Below are 20026 nucleotides of genomic sequence, written 5' to 3' on the forward strand. Positions count from 1 at the left end.
CTTGCATGGGTATATCCCAAAAGCTGTTCACATTGTTCACATGACGGGAGAAATAGGTTCGTTATAACAATGGGAAAAATGGGCAGCCGATTACTACGAAATCATTGCATGTTCAACGAAGAGTTTGTCATCTTTCCACCTAACACACCCTCCTTCACTTCGGTCTAAAAATAGGAAAGAAAAAGTGAAAAAGTGCCTACATCAAGCTCTGTCAGACCTTCAAACACACAAATTGAAAGTCCGTACACTAATAATTGCTACACAGAGCTTTATTAATTAGCGTAATATATGCATACAAGTAATTCTGACGGTTCAGTGACAAACAGAAGTGTTAATTTTTTATATGGTGATTGTTTGTCCTTTATAAATAGAGTAGATGTACAATGTCTTTTAATTATTCAGACGTGTAATCTAATTAACATACAATTGTTCACTTCCGAAATGTGACGTCATCGTAACGTGAAGTCCTTTGTTGTTCTTCACAATAACATATTGGCCTTGAATATTGCCGTCCGTCACTTGCACTTTTTTGACCACACAGAGTATATTTCAAGTATACTCCGCTAGTCTAAAAATACCCTTCATTGGTGACAACAGTTATTCCTATGCTGCTATTAATCCGAAGAAATGGTAAATGAGCCCTAGCGCGCGTCCATAATTAATTTTCGTAGTTTTTATCGATACGATAGATTTGGGAATATATCGTCTGCTACAATAGCGCCACCAGCGGCCAATATATATATGTACTTCAACACAACAACACGAAAACAGTGATAAATGGGGGCGGCAAAGCTGAAACGAAAGAACCAATGTGTCTTTGAGTGTATTTTAAAGGAATCATAAGTGAAAGTTCATAATCAAATAGCGATATTAGTGTCAGAAGAATATGTCCGCGGGTGAATTTGCGACGGACAAATTATATGCACTACAGTGTATGACATTTAAACACAACTCGTAACCCTTACAACCCCTTCAAAATAGTGTCCACCAACGCACAAAGAATCGAGGCTATTATTCAAATGAGTTGTTGGCCTACATATTGTATGTAGATCGCACGTAATCAGCTGGTTGCTTCGTACACTTAAAAGTTCAGACTGATTGACGGTCGGTAACATTCGAGTGTCGTGCCGCACAACGTATAGATGAAAAATATTCTTATCGAAGTTTATTCACCGAGAGACTGTTTAAGACATGGCTTTCATGAGAAGAGGTGACGTTTTTAGAAATCTAACGATGTCTCATAGACGTCTGCTGCAAAGCGAAATGCGACCACTCTTGAAAAATTTTCAGAAACAGTGGTTGCGGTCTATTAGCGATGTCAAAAACGCAGACTCGAGCTACAGAAAAAGGTTTGTATATAGCTAGTTACTGTCATATGTCTTTTGAGAAACTGTTCATATTGCGCTTTCCGTCTATATACAATTTTTATTTGACAGCGTATGACATTTGAGGATTTTATCGATAAAAAATATTAATAGACGAAAGTGTTTTTTTTTTTTTTTTACATTCTACTTTCCGGTATTCTGTGAACTACATTTTATTTTAGCGCTGGTTCTAAAACTTTCAGTTGTAGGGAACGATAGGCTTAATAAATGAAAAAAGGTCCATGGTACGAACGTCACTGTCCCCGAGATGATTTAAAGAAAATCCGAGCGCTGGTAGTGCGCAGTATACCAACAATGATGACCTTGACTTATTGTCAAAGTGAAACGTTCACGGACAAGAAAATATGACATTTGTTTTGAAATTATCAAGTCACTCGGTTACAAAATTTATAACGTTGACGCAGTTGTTCAGTTTGTTTCACCATTACGTTCGAGAGAGATAGAGTTTATGGTTTGACCCATTTGTTATTGTGAGCTAGTAGATTGCATCATTGGTTTCAGTCGTCACATGACCAGTTTGTTATTGAAATCGCAGACAATGCTTCGGCTCGAGATCTCGTTTCACACGCGATATGCAAATACCATGAGGCCCATGACATGTACAACGCTGCTCAAGCTATTAGTACTGTACATCATCGTATGTATTTTTGTACCATTTCCAGAAACTATAGATCGCAGTCTTTTAATTTAAGTTTCCTACACGTTTTCCCTAAATTTACCCTCGCAGGTAGGCTATCCCTAAATATAAGATAATCGTGGAAGAGCGCGAGCGGTGGACTGCTATTTCGGACCGCAGTCCAAATATTGTATATTTTACAAAACAGATATTGAAACAAATTAAGTTAATACAAATTAATAAAAGTTAGACGTCTTAACCACTATTACAAATAGTAATTGTACGACTCGACTCTACAATGAGATGGATTTTGTGTATCATCGCTGTATTAAGTACCACCATGGAAGTAGAACTTCTACTTCCATGGTACCACCGTGGCGTGGTAAACTCCCTTCTCTTTCCTGGTGATGGCCTGTACCTTAGGCTTGGCTTTCCATGGACGATATAATACTTTTACCATCACACTGACGACTGACCTCTATTGCAAACAATAGAGTCGATCCTCTGAACACGTACAGACATTTGCACACTCTGTGCAACGTGCATCTAGTCATAAACCCTCCATCACCCTCAGAGAGGGGCCTTGATCTCAAGGTACGTATCGATGCTCGAAATCAAAAGAGGTATTGTTAACCGTCTGACGCAATCATTCGCACAGACTTGTGGGTAATCTCGCACTTGTAATGTACGTGCATAATCTCAAATCATTTACAAAGAAACCGCTTCGAACTGTAAAGGATATTCGATAAAAATAAGTATACTCACTGATACAGATGATGGAAGCAATTTCAAGTGAAAAAAGAATTTGAGTTTACTTATAATAAATATGATAAACTTATACTTGTATGACCATAAGCTTACTTGTATTTGTTGTAACTTAATTTCCGAATGTTGACAATGAAAAAAAAAATCATTATTTGTCCATTGTCAAGATTTCAGATCGTTATTGGTAAAAATCAAATTGTTTTTGGTTTTGCACTATATTACACAGATCATTTATTATGGCTTCATTGCATTATTACATTTCTGTACACTCGGCAGAAAACAGTTCTATAAATTGTAATCCGATGACCAGTTCATAGGGTCAAGGTCAGGGTCAATGTGCATACAACTAGGCAATTGAATGGTATAACTAACTACGGTTCAACAGAAAATGTATAATAAATGTGATGACATCAGTTGTGAAATGATGGTTCACAAATCTTGAGATCTTCCGTTGGAAATGATTTGAAACCCAATGGCGAGCCTGTATGCTATTTTAATGACACCAGCAAAACTAGTAGAATGAGTGAATCTATGGGTGTGTGTTTGTGTGTGTGTGTGTGTGTGTGTGTGTGTGTGTGCGTGCGTGCGTGCGTGCGTGCGTGCGAGCGTGCACGCCATGTGTTGTGTGTATACGCATATGTTATAAAAGTAAATGACCCATTCCAGAGTTTCAATTGCCTAAAAAAGATCAGTTATGGAAAATAGTCTAGAAACTACATGTGTGCTCGTTTTCTACAATTTCCCACACATGTATAATTTCTACATGTTATGACAATGTTGAGGATATACTATAGTCATGATGCAACCAGTGAAGATAATAAGTCGTCACTATATTCTTTTATGCATGTTAGTAATAAAAATCTAAAAAAGATATAGTTCTCGCTGCCCCCTCTGATCCCGCCATTATGCATATCTTTAGGTATTCCACAAGCAGACTACAGAAACGTCTAAATGATCAAGCAGATACAGTTGTCATTGGAGGTGGTGCAATGGGAACAAGCACAGCATACCACTTAGCCAAGGCTGGGAAGAAAGATGTAGTATTATTGGAGAAGACAGAACTAACAGCTGGTGCAACTTGGCATGCTGTGAGTACAATGTCTTAGTGACACTGACAGCGGATATTTATTATCCATATGTATCTATTATCCATATACATTTGTATATTTAAACTAATCTCACCATAAAGAGGCCTACAAAGTGTCCATATCTTAAACCATGCATCAACGTTTTCAAGATAAATTCTTCATTTATTTGAAACATTTCAGATCAAAATTTATGAATTTCCAATTATGTTTTTGGTCCATTATGTATTTCTTATTCTACAACGTACAAGATATGAATTTCCAAATATCTTTCAAGTTATCTTTGAAAATAATAAATCTCTGAATTTTCAATTTATTTTTTGTGCAATTATGTATTTCAAATTCAACAACTTACAAAATATGAATTTCCAAATATCATGCAAGTTATCTTTAACAGTCATCTATAAATTTCAACCCTTACAGATAATATTCCTAATGGCATCATTATGTAACAATTTTAATACTAAATATGGTCATTCCAAACATATTATAGATAATTTCGATAAAAAAAAGATGCCCAGATGATAATGTCCTTAGTGATATCAATACCACAGATCATGAAATTCAAGAATGTATTTGTCACATAGCAAATACATTTCATACCTCCTCGTACAAATAAGACTTAGATCTGACCTCAATTTGACCTGATCTCAAAATAAAGCGTACGCATCTCAATGACATATAAATATGTCATCTACAAGGTCATGCAAAGAGACTCCAATAGGGTTTCCAAATTTGCCTGCAAACTCTTTTATCTGTGATAAATTATATATTTTGTTACTTTTTGTGAATTATGTCAACTGTTACATGTTTATTCCTTTGCGTTGCAATATTTATTCAAACACATAATAATTCCCAGAGGAATTACTGAAGGTTACGATGACCTTAAATGAAATAAGAAATAAGTAAAATAGAATAAAATGAATTATACTGATACTTCAAATCAAAAGATGAAAATTATGGACAGAAAATATCTGGGGAACAATTCTATTACATAATTGAAATATGCTAATGAGTTATATGAAATATTGCTGGGTCATATCTAGAATATACATTTTATATATTGGGCAATATTAATGATAATATTACTAGTCATTCAGGATATCAATTTTGAATTATTTTAATATGATCATATCATCATGAAAATGAATAAAAATAATATATAATATATTAAGCAAGAACAAAAAAGTATAATATACTCGGAAACTTTCAATGGACATTCCAGAACTTTCGAATTCAGTGTTAAGGGCATTTCCTTAATTGCTTCCAGGGTAATACTATGAACATGTGTTTATAGCAAGTATTTATAGAAATGATCACAACAACAAATTTTTGAGTCTATCATAAACTATATATGATGTCTCTCAAACTTTACTAAATGTTTTATTATCTTTTTGACAGGCTGGATTAGCAACTTTTTATCAACCTGTCATAAATATGAAAAAAATTACAACTGACAGTTTGAAACTGTACAGAGAAATTGAGCAAGAAACTGGACAGGTAGGTTTACCAATGTGATTGGCTTTAACGTTTGGATTCTAAATTAAGCTCCAATAAAAAATAAAAATGTTTACTTTGATTGTGTGAATGAATTCTATTTAGTGCAATTTTGAGGAGTGCTCAAAATTGGTAATTAAGACAGAAGTGCACCCCCCTGGGTCAGATAGAAATGCACCCCCGGGTTGGTCAATTTGATTTTCTCCTTCAACCTGGTCATATTTGATACCCATCGTACCAATCATAGTCAAATTTTATTGAATTTATTTACAGCATAAATTGATTAAATTGTCCGACAATCAGGAAGTGTAACTCCTGTAAATATTTATTTTGAAAATGATGTATATGGACTATCTCTTGATAGAATAGTCGACATTTCTGTAAGTTCAGTTGAAAACAAGATGAGGAGAAAACTTCACTTGCATTAAAACTAAAACCCCAGAAGAATCTCATGAATTCAAGATCTATTTGTATTTGATTTATTCACCAAATAATGTGGTTTAGAATTTTGCAATTGTTTCTGATGTTGGCGACTTTTTCGCTTTCCAGGAAGTAGGGTTCCATCGACCAGGAAGTATTCGGTTAGCATCTACACCAGAAAGGATTGATGAGTTCCGTTATCATATGCAAAGGAATGGCTGGCATACAAATGTACCCCAAAGAATCATAGGACCTGAAGAAATTCAAAAACTGCATCCTTTTCTAAATACTGACAAGGTAAATTACAACTGCTGACATCAGACCGTGGACGAACGGAACCTGTTACAAACAGGGAAAGTAAACTAAAACAGTTTTATAGCTACTTTGCATAATAGTTCAAAGTCACAAACAAATTTTCAGTTCCCCTGGCATTTCATGTACACGAAAGAGGCCATAAAACTGTTCTTATCAAACCATGGTGTGTAATACAAGTCTCTGCTGTTCCAACATGCTGAGCCAAGTGTTATTAATCCAATTCGGTAGTTTACTTTCCCTGTTTGTAACAGGTTCTGTTTGTCCATGGTCAGATGTACCATTGGTATTTGTAAATGGAAAGGATGCCTTGTGAATTCACTGTATGTAAAAACTTTATTATATTAAACAAGATAGCTTTCATTGCCATTAATCAGTACAGAGCTTGCATCAATCTCAACTTAAGCAGAAGTGACTTTAATACAGGCCTGGCTAGGCTACTTCTCTTAAACATAGTGTCTGTATTGTTATTGAAACTGTTGACAACGTACGACACTGGTAAGCCTTCAGTTTACTAAGATAGACGCAAACTAAATCTGTGGTTCTTCAGTGTAATGGATTTATAGTGATCAATATTTGAAATCCCCAAACAGCACTGCAAGTTCATTACACTCTAAATACATTTGTTTTCAGAGCCACCTCCCTACTGAAACTATAATTAAACCAAAATCCATTCATTAGCTAATCACTATTGTATCAACATGTTGCGACAAATGTTTTAGTCTGTGACTATCTCAGAAAACCGTAGACTTAACTACCAAAAGTAGTTTCCAATTAAGGCCAACATCTGTTAATAAACCATGATTAACATAAAATGTCTACAATTATGCAAGACCTTGGACTAATTCAACATCAGAAAAGTCGCATGGATTTTTACGGAACTACTTGGCCCGGTTTAGTTACCATCAATTCATGATTTCGTACTAGAAGGGACAATTATGAGAGCCTTGGTTTAACCTTTAAAATATATTTCTTAACACTTGCTGAAATTATGACTAAAAAATTCAGACAAAAAATGATCTAAAATGGTGATGCTCGGGAATCATTCAAATTTTTAATAGTTTCATTTATAATAATTTTTTTTACAGTGATGTCCTGTTTCCTCCTTCATCTTTTCTCTGTTTGAATTTGTACCTCTCTTTTTCTCTCTTTGAATTAAAAAAAAACACAAAAAAAACCAGACAGATTATCATAATTGTTTTTATTTTCTAGATATTGGCTGGTTTGTACTTTGAGAATGATGGACACATAGACCCTTACTCTCTAACACAAGCCTATGCTATCGGTGCACGTAAATATGGAGCCGAAATTTACCAGAATTCACCAGTTTTAGGACTAAAACAAACCAGTGATGGTAAATGGGAAGTGGAGACACCACATGGAACTATTAAAGCCAATAGAGTTATAAACGCAGCAGGTATAAGAGTTATTGGAATTATGAGTTTGTTAGAAAGTAATGAAAAACTGAACTGCTTTTCCTCGCTGGTCAATGTTTATAACCCAATGTAAGCCAGTACATCAAGAACGGCAAAGAAAACTTAGCACACGTAAACTTCGTGAAAATTCTGAAGCTGCAAGTTCTTTTGATATTTATACATATATATCACAGTCTGTCACATGCGACACTCGTAACCTAACCTTCGGTTTACTAAGATAGACGCAAATTCATTCTATTGCTCTTCAATGTGAGTACACAAGTGTGTAACAGCAGTTCCTTTGTTGTGTGATTCACCGTATGATCAACATAGTGTAATAATTGAAAGTCTCAAACCTCAACTAAATAAACTAGTTTTCAGAGACGCCTCCCTGCTGAGGCTATAATTAAACCAACGTCAATTCAATTAGTATTGTAGCAACATATTGTGACAATAATAGTTTTAGTTTGTGTCTATCTCAGAAAACCGAAGGCTCAACTACTAGCATAATAGTTGGTTATCGTTAAAACCTACATTCAGTTATTACAAATGTAGTTTCTCTTTAATTTTATGAATTCTTTTGTCAAAAAACAAAGTGATATCTTTTGATAAGTGAATTTGTTGTTATTGATGTACTAATGTGTGGAAAATCTTACATAAACACAGTCATATTTTCAGAACTGACCAAGAAATTGCCAATACTAAATATCTTATTTGGGATCCGGAAAATCTTGGTCTGGAGGCAATGTTGATTGTGTGAGTGGGAAGTATACTTTCGGACACTTGTGTGGAATACTTCATAAGATATTTACAAAAGATTTTGTGTGTGTTCTTTGCCCTTACAGCAAATTGGAGTCCACTAGTAAATGCACAGTGTTCATGTGCTTATATACAAGTATTTACAACATAGTGGCCATATTGAGCCTATGTAAGCCACCATATTGGACTTGGTGAGAACAGCTACCCAATGCCAGCCCAGGATGAGGCAAAGAGCTACGCTATCTTTCTTTCTATTCATAATTTCACAGGTTTTTGGTCACGAGAAGTTGGTGAAATGACTGGACTTGAAGTTCCCATGATGACAATGCAGCATCAGTATGTTGTAACTACCACTATACCGGAATTAAAAGATTTAGGGCGGGAAGTACCAGTAATACGAGATTTGGACGGGTCATACTACGTACGACAAGAAAGATCTGGTTTGTTGGTAGGGCCATATGAGAACCATAACAATTTGAAACAACAAACTGAATGGCTGAAAGGAGTTCCACCAGGTGACGTGTACTATTCATTCAAACCCATATTTAACAATGCATGTCTTTTCACTCTGATTTTCTTCTGGATGAAAAGCCCAGTTCTACTACATACATTTGTAAGTAGTAGCAATCCTCTACCACAAATACTAACTAGGTACCATATTGTATTTACTAATCTAGGTTTTGGTCGTGAACTGTTTGAGAGTGATTTAGATCGTATCAGTGATCATCTTGAAGCGGCGATGGAATTATTACCCATTTTACAGACAGCTGATATCCAGACAACTGTCTGTGGACCGTATCCTTACTCACCCGATGCTTTGGGTGTGGCTGGACCTTACCCTGGTGTTAGAAATTATTGGGTTATTACTGGATCTAGGTAAGTGTTATCATGCAAATAACTCTGTCTATTTACTGTATGATTTTAGAACTGAACTATAAGTTTCAGTCATGCTGTAGACATGGTGTAGAAAGTGTGTGTGTGTATGTGTGTGTGTGTGTGTGTGTGTGCACGCGCATGTGTGTGTGCGCATCTGTCTGTCTGTCAGTGTCTATATAGTTATCTATATAGTTGTCTGTCTGTCACTGTGTGTCTTCTGTGTGTGTTTGTTTGTTTGTTTTGTGTGTCTGTGGGTGTACAATTATTATCTTCAATGAAATGAAATTTATAAAATTGTATATATGATGCTGTGTTTAGTTCATCTTTGTAACCTTAACCTAGCTGGCACCCTGTGGTATTATCACAATTTGATACCTTTCAGGGAAAGATGTCTTTAAACAACAGTATACAGGCAGTGAGCACACATGCACACACACACACACACACACACACACACACACACACACACACACACACACACACACACACACACACACACATACACACAGCCATTTGCAAAATACTGTTTAGGTTTTATGGCCAAACACGTCTGAAAACAGCCATATTCAATCAAGTAACATCAACAAAAACAAAAGATGAGTACCATCTGTCCACCATGCATAATACGCAAACAAAACAAATTACCATAAACATTATCTGATTTGTTTTCTCTAACCTAAACTATATGCTACTGTAAATTTTCTGATCAGATCTATAGTGTTGATGTATACTGAATTGTCAGAAATTTTGATAAACAGACCCCCCCCCCCCCAAAAAAAAAAAAAAAAAAAAAAAAAATTAAAAAAAATGTAGACATCAGCTGTTCACATCAGTTTCACAATTATGGTAATATTTTGATATTACATTCACTAAAAATCAACACAATTGTAAAATGACAGGATCATGTGAACAAAATAATGTAATTGATCAATTTTAATCGACAGTGGTGGTATCGTATGGTCTGGTGGTCTTGGTAAGTATCTAACACAATGGATCATGAGTGGTGAACCGCCCCATGACCTCATTGAGTTAGACCCAGCACGTTACGGTAAATGGCTGACCAAAGAATACCTAACAGCTAAAACTAAAGAAACCTACAGTATGAACAATGCTATGAAGTATCCATTTGAGGAAAGGTTTGCTGGACGACCTACACACAGGGTATCTGGAGCTTATGAAAAGATGAAGGCGAGAGGAGCAGTATTTGGATTCAATTCAGGTACGTGGATGGTCTGGAAAATGTAAATACAACACATGAAAAAACATCGGTGTGTTTGCTTGCTTGTGGTTTAAAGCAGGAATGAGACAAGTTTCATGTAAAGACATACAGTGTAATTAGTGTTAGTAACTTATCAAAATATAAACACCACAGGAACCCCGGAGCCCATAATTCTGTTTATAATTCTACAAACTATACCACTCGAGTACGACCGTTTTGCAGCACTAAAATATCGTACCTGCTCGTCACAAATTTAATCTGCACTTTTGAGTTTAATTCAGTCAAATAATCTGGCGAAACAAATGAAACAGAATTTATCATTTTTTCTTGTTCTTTACAGGTTGGGAACAACCCAATTGGTTTGCACTACCTGGTGATGACGATTCTTACAAACCAAGTTTTCGTCGTACCAACTGGTTTAAACCGGTTGGACGTGAATGTAAAATGGTGATGGAGAGAGCTGGTATAATTGATCTGACATCATTCGGTAAATTTGAAGTGCAGGGTAAAGATGCAGCGAAGTTGATGGATTATCTCACAGCAGGTGATCTTCCACAGGTGAGATATATGACATGAAGTTATTGATGAAATTCACACTGACTTTGGATCATCACATTTATTATTCCAAGCTATCATTCCTTTACATGTAATATATGTACAGCGTATACCATCTAAAAATGTGTCGTTAAACTCGAAAGCATTGTAGGTTTTGTGAGCATGGTCTGACTATCTCAAACCTAATATAAGAACAACATTCAAACATCTGTGCATCGAGCATAGACAACCTTCCATTACAAAGATTATAATATACATACAGGCTCTTTGAAAATTTACCAAATGGCTTGAAATTGATATCCTTAATGAATTACTGTCGCACAATGTATAAATATTATGTTCAGATGTTAGACAGCAATGCCTACTAACATAATAATGCATTTTTTAAAGTCATTATTATGTTTAAATTATGTAACAGATTTTCTTTTTTTATCTTTAATATCAATTTTCTGTATACTTCAATTTTCATTTATTTTACTAGTTTCATCTGAGCTGTGTAACCTTTAGTACTTTCTTTGGGAATTATGATGTGTTCGAATAAACTACCGACATATTCTGTAAGATACAGACATAGCCTGATATGGCTGAACAACGCAATGTACCTTACAGTCTACTTACTACCTGACACTACCTTGCAAATGTTTTCAAACAAACATGTCAATTCAAAACAACCTGTTCATAATTTATTTACTGTATATAAACAAGACATTACTTGCTTAAAAGATTACAAAACAGCCTGGGTCAGTCAAAACAGAGATACCCTGATAAAGTTATCAGACACACCCCCTTAAATTAATATCTATAGCATAGCACTGATAATCTGAAGTGTACACAATGGTGGCTCACAGCCTAATGAGCTATCACAGGTGTTTTTACCCATCATGCTCTGCACCCCTTTGGCCTCCTCTGTGATATTAATCAATAATCATGCAAACACTCCAGATCTGTACTGAGTTAATATATGTGATGTACACATTTCTGAACTGGTCCAAGTGGGTTTAAAATGGGGCCTGGGGTTTCCAGCACTGGCCACACACTCTTATCAGAGCTGGCCACTGGTACGGCAATAAAGATTCAAAAAGTGAAATATGTCTATCTTTGTGTCAAAAACGAAATAACACAAGCCTACATCATTTTAGCTGTACCATGTAGGGGAATGACAACAGCAAAAGTCTCCACACAACTAGATTCTAGGAATTGTACTGCTTGAATTCCCTTCACCTGCTTCAAGACAAATAATTATGATCAACATGCCTTTGTTGTCACAGATTGGTCAGTACAAAACACTACATATGCTAACACCAAGCGGTAAGATTTATGCCGAGATAGTGGTGTGCAGATTGTCAGACGATAGTTTTTTCTGTGTCAACTCAGCACCAGCAGAGCTGAGTGACATAAGGTAAAGTAAACACTCTGTATCACTATTTGATTAAAAGTTGAAAAGTTCAAAACTTTGGTGCGCCTCTTTGTCTGACTAAAGTTTGTGTTTTCAAAGAACAAACTTCTATAACGTATGTGTACTAGTTTAACTTGATTTCAAATAGATCCTTGGGAGAAAAAATGGGTCTGTGACAAAAATTTTCATACCATAATTATGTTATGCACTCCTGTGCAAATTGCAACATCTGGCACAATTTTTTTCTCAATGTTTTACATCTAGCATATTTTGTTTGTTTATTGGGTGGTATTTATTCAATGGAGGTATAAGAGTCTTCAGCTATTACATAAAACCACAAACAAACAAAGTTTTATTAAGGTAGCGTCTTAAGTTGATAGCTGGGAAAGACACTTACGTAAATGGGCTTCCTCCTGGCCCTTTTGAAATAGTAAAAAAAATTGTGAGTTCATCACCTTGTGTCAAATTTCCCATAGAGTTAACACATCAGTATTCGGGTGCCATTTTGGATTTGAAAATGGCTTAATTTCGATAAAATTTTGACCTGTATTGCAAAAATTTGTACAGTCAACCCTTGTACTTTTCTATGATTTTAACTGCAGAGTTTACTTTTACAAAGTTACAGCAAAAAATTAATTTTTATTTCTATGGCACATGCTCCATTTTAAACAAAAATATCAGATTTTCCAGCATGGTATTGAAGTATGTATTTGAAGTAAGATGTGTGAGGTTTATTTCTCAAGAATATACGCCACGAAAGTGACAGAAAATTACTTTTAGACTAGTAACGTGATATCAACTTTCTGTTTCCTTGTTCACTATTCTAGGTGGGTAGAAGAGCATGCATTCAATGGTGGATTCGATGTCAAAATAACAAACATCACAGAAGACAAAGCTTGTCTAGGACTTGCAGGACCAAAATCACGCCAACTTCTACAAGTACTAACCAATGCTAGTTTGAGTAATGATGATTTCTCACATACAAGTTGTAAATCATTGAACATAGCTGGTATTAATGTCTTTCTGGTCCGAGGATCTTCTACAGGTAGGCAACATATCTTTTATGTCAAAACATGCACATTTCTCAAACTAAATTAAGTTTGGTAGTTGCAAATTTTGAAATGAAAACTGTTATTAAACACCAAAAATATGCAATCAAGAAATATCTAAACCTCCGACCACTTGTTATAAAAAGAGGAAAGTAAACAACTGAAGTGGATTAATAACACTTGCCACAGTATTGTTGGAACTGTAGAGATTTATATTACACACTATGGTTTGTATAAGAATAGTTTTATGCCCTCTTTATGTATACATGAAATGCCAGGAGAACTGGAAATATGTTTGTGACAGTGAACTATTATATAAAGTGGCCATAAAACTGTTTTTGTCAAATGATAGAATGTAATACAAGTCTCAGTTTTTCCAAGATGATGTGCAAAGTGTTATTAATCTAATTCATTTGTTTACTTTCCCTGTTTGTAACAGATTCCAGTTCGTCCACAGTCTGATGTGGGAAGTTGTATTTACTCTGTAGTATTTCGTGATCATTTCCATGTTTACAGTATCAACTGTCACAAGCGTACTTAATCTACTTAACAGCCCAAGGTGAACTGAGTATAGATCACATGATGATTTAAATGTAAAAACATATCAAGTACAAAGAATTATAAAGGTCACAAGGTCATACTGCATTGTACTCAGACAGTATGCAAATCAATATCATGAATATTCATGAGCCCAGCCTAAATCAACAACTTGTACATTGTCATCAAATACAGACCAGTTTTTTGTTCCAGGAGAATGATGAAGGCCACTAGACAAAACACTTTAAAAGATTTGCTACTAGAGCAAGATTGGTTTAAAATGTATGATTATGGCCATCACATTAGAGCTTTTTCTGTCTAGCTTATTCTAACCTTCCATGTGTTATCATAACTCCATTGAGACATTGATGAATACCTTATCACATGATTTATGAAAGAAGAGCACAAGGTTACTACTTGAAGCATAGACAGTGGAGGGCAGATCCACACTCTATTGTATTGTATTGACAATCTACTAAGGGACAATTGTGCATTGCCACACAAGCTCAATAAAAAAAAATCGTATTTTGTCAACAACCAAACTCTCAAACTTCTTTATCATTTCTGAGATAGTATTACATGGAAAGAAGGGAAAATAAACACAATTCACTCTTATTGACTGTATATTAGGTGAACTTGGCTTTGAATTATACCATGACAAGGAACACACTGGTCAACTTTACAATGCCTTATTAGCAGCTGGTGAACAATACGGTGTTGGAGATTTTGGGTCCTATGCTGCAAATATACTCAGATTAGAGAAAGGGCATCGGTCATTCAATAAAGAAGTAAGTAGAGATATTTTCAACCTGCCATTTGTCAAATCTATGCACCTTATGCTTGAAAACTGATGGACTTGATAAGCCAATTTATTGTTGTATTAGAAAGTTTCAAAAAAATTTATTTTTATTTTCCATGCACGTATGCAATCATTATACTTTTTATCTTGCTTTATTTGTTTGTATATGTAATTTGGGCCGATGGCCTCTAATTGCAAATTAATTTTTCAAACTTTTCATAAGTTTCAAACATACATGGTAATTTTGATTGGCAGACAAAAGAAAGAAGTGAGACTCTGGTACTGCTGTACTGAAGCAAAACAAACAAAATATTTTTACTAGTTTTGTCATGTCATGCCAGTTTAGCATTACAATACAGACAATGAAGTACTGGTGTCTCAATGCCAAAGAATAAAATACTTCAGTTTATAATGCATGTGCTTTACTTTTTGTGTACCCACAGTTGACTGTCGATTACGATCCATATGAAGCGAGATTGGAAGAATACCTAAACACAGACAAGGTATTTATATTACATGGAAGAGTTTTCTGCAGGCACAATTAAAATAATCATGTTCAAATCATAACCCTAGTATCAGTGGAGTCATGATGGGCAAATGGTTAGAGTGGCTGGCTTGGAATCTGCAGGTTGCAGGTTCGAGCCCCATCACTGCCATTTGTTTCTGAGTGGCTAAAGTCCTTGGGCAAGATTTGAACCACGACTGTGCCTCAGTCAACCCAGCTGTATAATTGGTGACCTGGTAGGATAGAGGTTCCAATGTAAATGTTTTAATCCTATGCGCTTATCAAGGCTACTATGGATTGTATGCTCCCCAGGGAGTTGAGAAAGTATAAAGGGCCATTGTGCCACTATAGATCTGTGCCGGGGGTAATAATTGTAAAGCACCTTGAGCAAAGAGTGGGAAAGCCCTATATAAAAACTAACATTATTATTATCATTATGCAAATATATGGAAATATATGTAAATGTATGCAAATATTCCATGTTTAAAATAAATAGCTAGAAAGTCACTGACACAGAGAACTCAGGGTTAAAGTCCAATTTTCATTACTTTTCTTGTCAATCATACTACACACTTCCAACTATGCGATTTTTTATTTCTTATTTGACAGGAGGTTGACTTCATAGGAAAGACTGCCTTACCAAAACTGAAAGATATCTTAAATCGTAGACTGGCGTTGTTGAGTATAGATTGTTCTTATGATAACAAAGACCCAGAAGGCTATGAGACAATTTGGTACAACGGACAGGTAGGAACATCTTGTTGATACGTTCATCAATTATCATCAAATCCATTTCAGAAAAGTTTACGTCTCGCACAGTTTTTTGTCACGAATAAAACATCGAAATAAATACAGAAACCGATACTGCACACGCAAAAACAGTGACATATTTTATCTCACTGTGAACACAAATCAACATCACTGTCGGACAAACCAAGGAAGATTCAGGGTCTATACAACCCATGACACCAAAAGTAAAGAGTTTTCTGTATGTACCACAGTCATTTATAGCATTCATTTCCAGTACAACCCATAACACCAAAGTCAAGCATTTTCTGTATGTACCACAATCATTTATAGCATCCACATTAAGTATAAAAGTATACTGTTTCATTTACTGATTGACCACATTAGAAAGGTCACATGCTAGGCTTGTAAATAAACCAATTGAAACAGTATACTTTTACACTTAAATATGAATGCTATAAACGAGTGTAGCACAAAGAGAAAGTGCTTTACTTCAGAGTTACTCATTGTATTTTGTTCAGTAATTCATAAAAAAAAGCGACGCATTGTGCGAGATGTACAAAACATACTGCCACCTAATTGAAAGTCTATCACTTTGGTTTAAGTATCGTGATTACAATTTATAAAAGCAAACTGTTTTATTGTATTTACAGCCTGTTGGCAATACAACATCAGGTGGTTACAGCTACAACACACACCAAGATATTGCCTACGCCTATCTACCACTAGATTTAACCTATATTGGGTGTCAAGTTCAAGTTGAGTTACTGGGAATATATTATACTGGGAGAGTTATCCCAGATCCATTGTTGCTTAGTGAGAAGAAACGTCCCAGTGCCACGGAAGAGTACAGTGACTCCAGTGATGATGATATCCCGGCAAGAAAGCGTTATTGAAAAACTGGAATCCAGTATCTCTTGTCAAACAAGAGTTCTGATCGATATGAAAAATCTATGTATATCAAAGTCATATTTGTGTGAACTTTGGAAACTGGTTTTCACTGAAAGCCATAAAAATGTATGTACATTACCAGAGACATCATAGGGTATTTTAATCGATGTCTGCATGCGTAGCATATAATTGATGAAGTCAAAGAGTGTGGTTGGGTGGTATAATCTATTAGCAGCTCATTCACATGCTACTGATCCAGTTTTTCAGAACTTTATTTTTGCAACAGCAATACTGACAACGACGTCAACACATGCAAGTACACGCATGCATGCAAATGGTACATAATAGGTATTTATGTGCATGCAAACACACTCACACAGTACACACACTATTACATGTATGAACATGAATACACACAATACTTTAGAAGCAAAGAAAGCCAATAAAAACGCTCTACTGAATATCAGACAATAGTACAGAAGAAAGAATAAGAAAGGGTACTAATAAAAAATCTGTGTTTCTATGAACACAATATAACAGATTTAAGTGTCACCTTATACTTAATACATTAGAAACTTAGGGCTGTTGTATCTCTAGTGGGGTGGGGGGTGGGGGAGCTGTAGTCAAAATATTCATATATGGGTATATATGGTATATATATGGGTATATACTCAGTACTCTACTGACATCTCAAGTACAGGTTTCCATTATAGACAGATATACTGCTATGTAGTATTTGTGAAAAGGACTTGTTGCTGTACTTTGAATTTTAAAAGAAAATAAGTTTCAACTTGAGAACATCATGATTGGCAGGGAGCTGTATAAGGGATTAGATTTTTTAAAGATAATTTTTTTTCTGATTTGGTACAACACTGCCGAATTTTATCTTAACACTTTTATCGATCTTATTATTAACTGTGAGTTTGGATAATACAAATTTTTTAAAAGATGGCATTTTTTTTACCGATCAACTAAAAAATCAGGTTAAATGTAACAGTAGTCGTCGACAACTGAAAATAATTATACAGAGCCTTATTAAAATGTAATTTACTCAACCTTTTAATCAGAATTGTTGAAAATTATTCTGACGACAAAATTACTGTAGATAAAAGATATATGTATTTTCTTGTATGTATGCAAATAGTCTAACTGCTAGACCTCTCAGGTAATTATACTAACTTTAAAAGTTACCACAGGTCACATAATGACAAAAGCAGTGTCAAGGGTTGGAGCTGTGCTCCATGGGTACTGTCACCCTCTGCTTTTGTTCAGGCAAACTTCTGAGCTCAGATCCGGGGGGTCTTAGGACAAGACTAATGTACAAACTGAATATCGACTATAATTGTGGAAATCAATAATCAATATCTGTATTTTAAATTTTGAATCAAATGTAAATATATACATTTCAGTTTCACTATCGTCAATTTTTTTACAAATATTTACGACTTTCAGGGTAACACTACATGAATTACGAAAGAAAATGTTATCTGTATCTAATTTTGAAACATTTATGAATCGGACATGTCAAGGCCTTGTCTGTCTGTTTCTGTTCACATCAGTGACACAAAGAGTTAAAAGAGTGCATTTTATTTGTTTTGTTTATACATTGACTCTTTAGAAAACTAAATCTTTTGAGTATTGTACTCATTTATTGCTGTCTGCAAAGCATATTTTTTTCAAGTACATTAGGAAAAGTATAAAGAATTCTATTTACCATGTAATCAAAAATAATTTTCAATCATATGTGTTCATGTCTTGCAATTAATGTAAAGTATTGTGTTTAAAATATGTCTGTGTTATCTAAAAATAATTTCCAATTTCGCAATAAATCATATTTCTGCTTGTGTTGCAATATTAAGGTACACAAATCTGGTTGTCTCGTAATTTCAGATTTTCTTCTCATAATCATTTTTTCTTCCAAAAAAAAATTTGTTTCCTTCTGACTTGAGACATCCTTTAAAATTGTCTGACCTTGTTGTACTGTATCACTGTCGTTTACTTTTGTTTTTCATCACTTTGTTTCCAACCTTTTGGTGGTAGTCTCCCCTTTATATGGCGTAGCAGGAATTACACACGTTTGGTTGTTAGCGGTCCAATTCTTCTAAACATCGTATTCAGGTCATTTTCATTTTCTTACTCTTGTAAGGTTTCCTTTCAAGTATTTTTCTTTTTTTAGCTTCTCTTTTGGCGAGATGTTTCTTTATTTTCTTTCGTGAAGCTTGTTCAGGGTCAGCCACAGCCTGTAAGGTAAGTAGTGTAATGAGTATTTAATGTGAGGTACAAGTGACAAACTACCAAATGAAAATTTCAACTCACAGCGTCAGTGATTACTTTGAAGTGAAGAGAGTTGTTTTAATACACTGAAGCGTAGAGGCACTCAAGACTCATGAATATTCAGTGTCAAATTTGAATAAATTATTGCTGTTAACTCCCATGATGCAATAGTCTATAGCTCAGATATCGTATATATTATAAATGCCCACATTCAACTTGATGCTTCTCTGAAATTGAAAGTAATTGTAGGCGAGGTAAAATCATGAAATGACTCTCCAGAACCCATAGTTTAGGAAAATGTCTCTTTCCTGGAGTGGCATTCCCCTAATGGCAGTGAGTATAGATAAAATTTACATGAGTTCCCCACCAGTGGTTTTGTTGACAGCAGTAAGTAGGCAAGATCTACCGGAGTACCCGAGTCATTTTACTAGGGTTCCCTACCATTGTTTTTTGTAAACAGCAGTAAGTAGGTAAGATATACACAAGTTCCTCAATCATTTCACCAGGGTTCTCTTCCATTGTGTGTGCTAAGGTTGGTAAGTAGGTAAAATCTACCTACATTCCCCAGTCATTTTACCCAGAGTTCCCTACCAGTGTTATTGCCAAGGGTAGTAATTATTTGAGTTCCCCAGTCATTTTACCAGTGTTCACCATCAAAATTATGGCAGTCTGAATTATCGTACATGGTACAGAAGTCTATGCAAATTTTACCAGATTTTTCCTGCCTGTTACCTGAGAGTTCCAAATGCTACCTAAAACTCAATCTGATTAAAATCTGATGTATAAATATGCTTGGATGGCAATTGCCAAATCGCAAACAAGTGACAAGAAATGAAAGTCAAGCCATATTCTTACATGAGATTCTAATCACATTGGCTAAAATTGTACAATCTCTAAAATTTCAGTAAGAATCATGTTTTTCAT

The 20026-nt window shown here is 35.1% G+C and overlaps 2 protein-coding genes across 2 annotated transcripts in view; one reads left to right on the top strand and one right to left on the bottom strand.

Annotated features, from left to right (window-relative positions):
- The first annotated feature begins 1059 nt into the window (after positions 1–1059).
- LOC144443400 (dimethylglycine dehydrogenase, mitochondrial-like) lies at positions 1060–18618 on the top strand. Its single transcript, XM_078132868.1, has 15 exons — positions 1060–1349; positions 3686–3854; positions 5253–5351; positions 5898–6065; positions 7293–7497; positions 8524–8769; positions 8932–9130; positions 10075–10349; positions 10690–10907; positions 12173–12303; positions 13128–13345; positions 14517–14674; positions 15129–15188; positions 15800–15937; positions 16591–18618. The coding sequence occupies exons 1-15, from the start codon at positions 1192–1194 to the stop codon at positions 16831–16833; spliced, it is 2685 nt and encodes an 894-aa protein (XP_077988994.1). The 5' UTR covers positions 1060–1191; the 3' UTR covers positions 16834–18618.
- Positions 17923–20026, bottom strand: part of LOC144442972 (small subunit processome component 20 homolog) — a 54908-nt gene continuing 52804 nt past the window's right edge. The window contains exon 56 of the mRNA XM_078132346.1: positions 17923–19068. Within this exon, the coding sequence (XP_077988472.1) occupies positions 18943–19068 (126 nt within the window). The 3' untranslated portion in view covers positions 17923–18942. The remainder of the gene's footprint in view (positions 19069–20026) is intronic.

Source organism: Glandiceps talaboti, chromosome 12 (assembly GCF_964340395.1).
Source record: "Glandiceps talaboti chromosome 12, keGlaTala1.1, whole genome shotgun sequence".
In the NCBI taxonomy this organism is placed as follows: domain Eukaryota; kingdom Metazoa; phylum Hemichordata; class Enteropneusta; family Spengelidae; genus Glandiceps; species Glandiceps talaboti.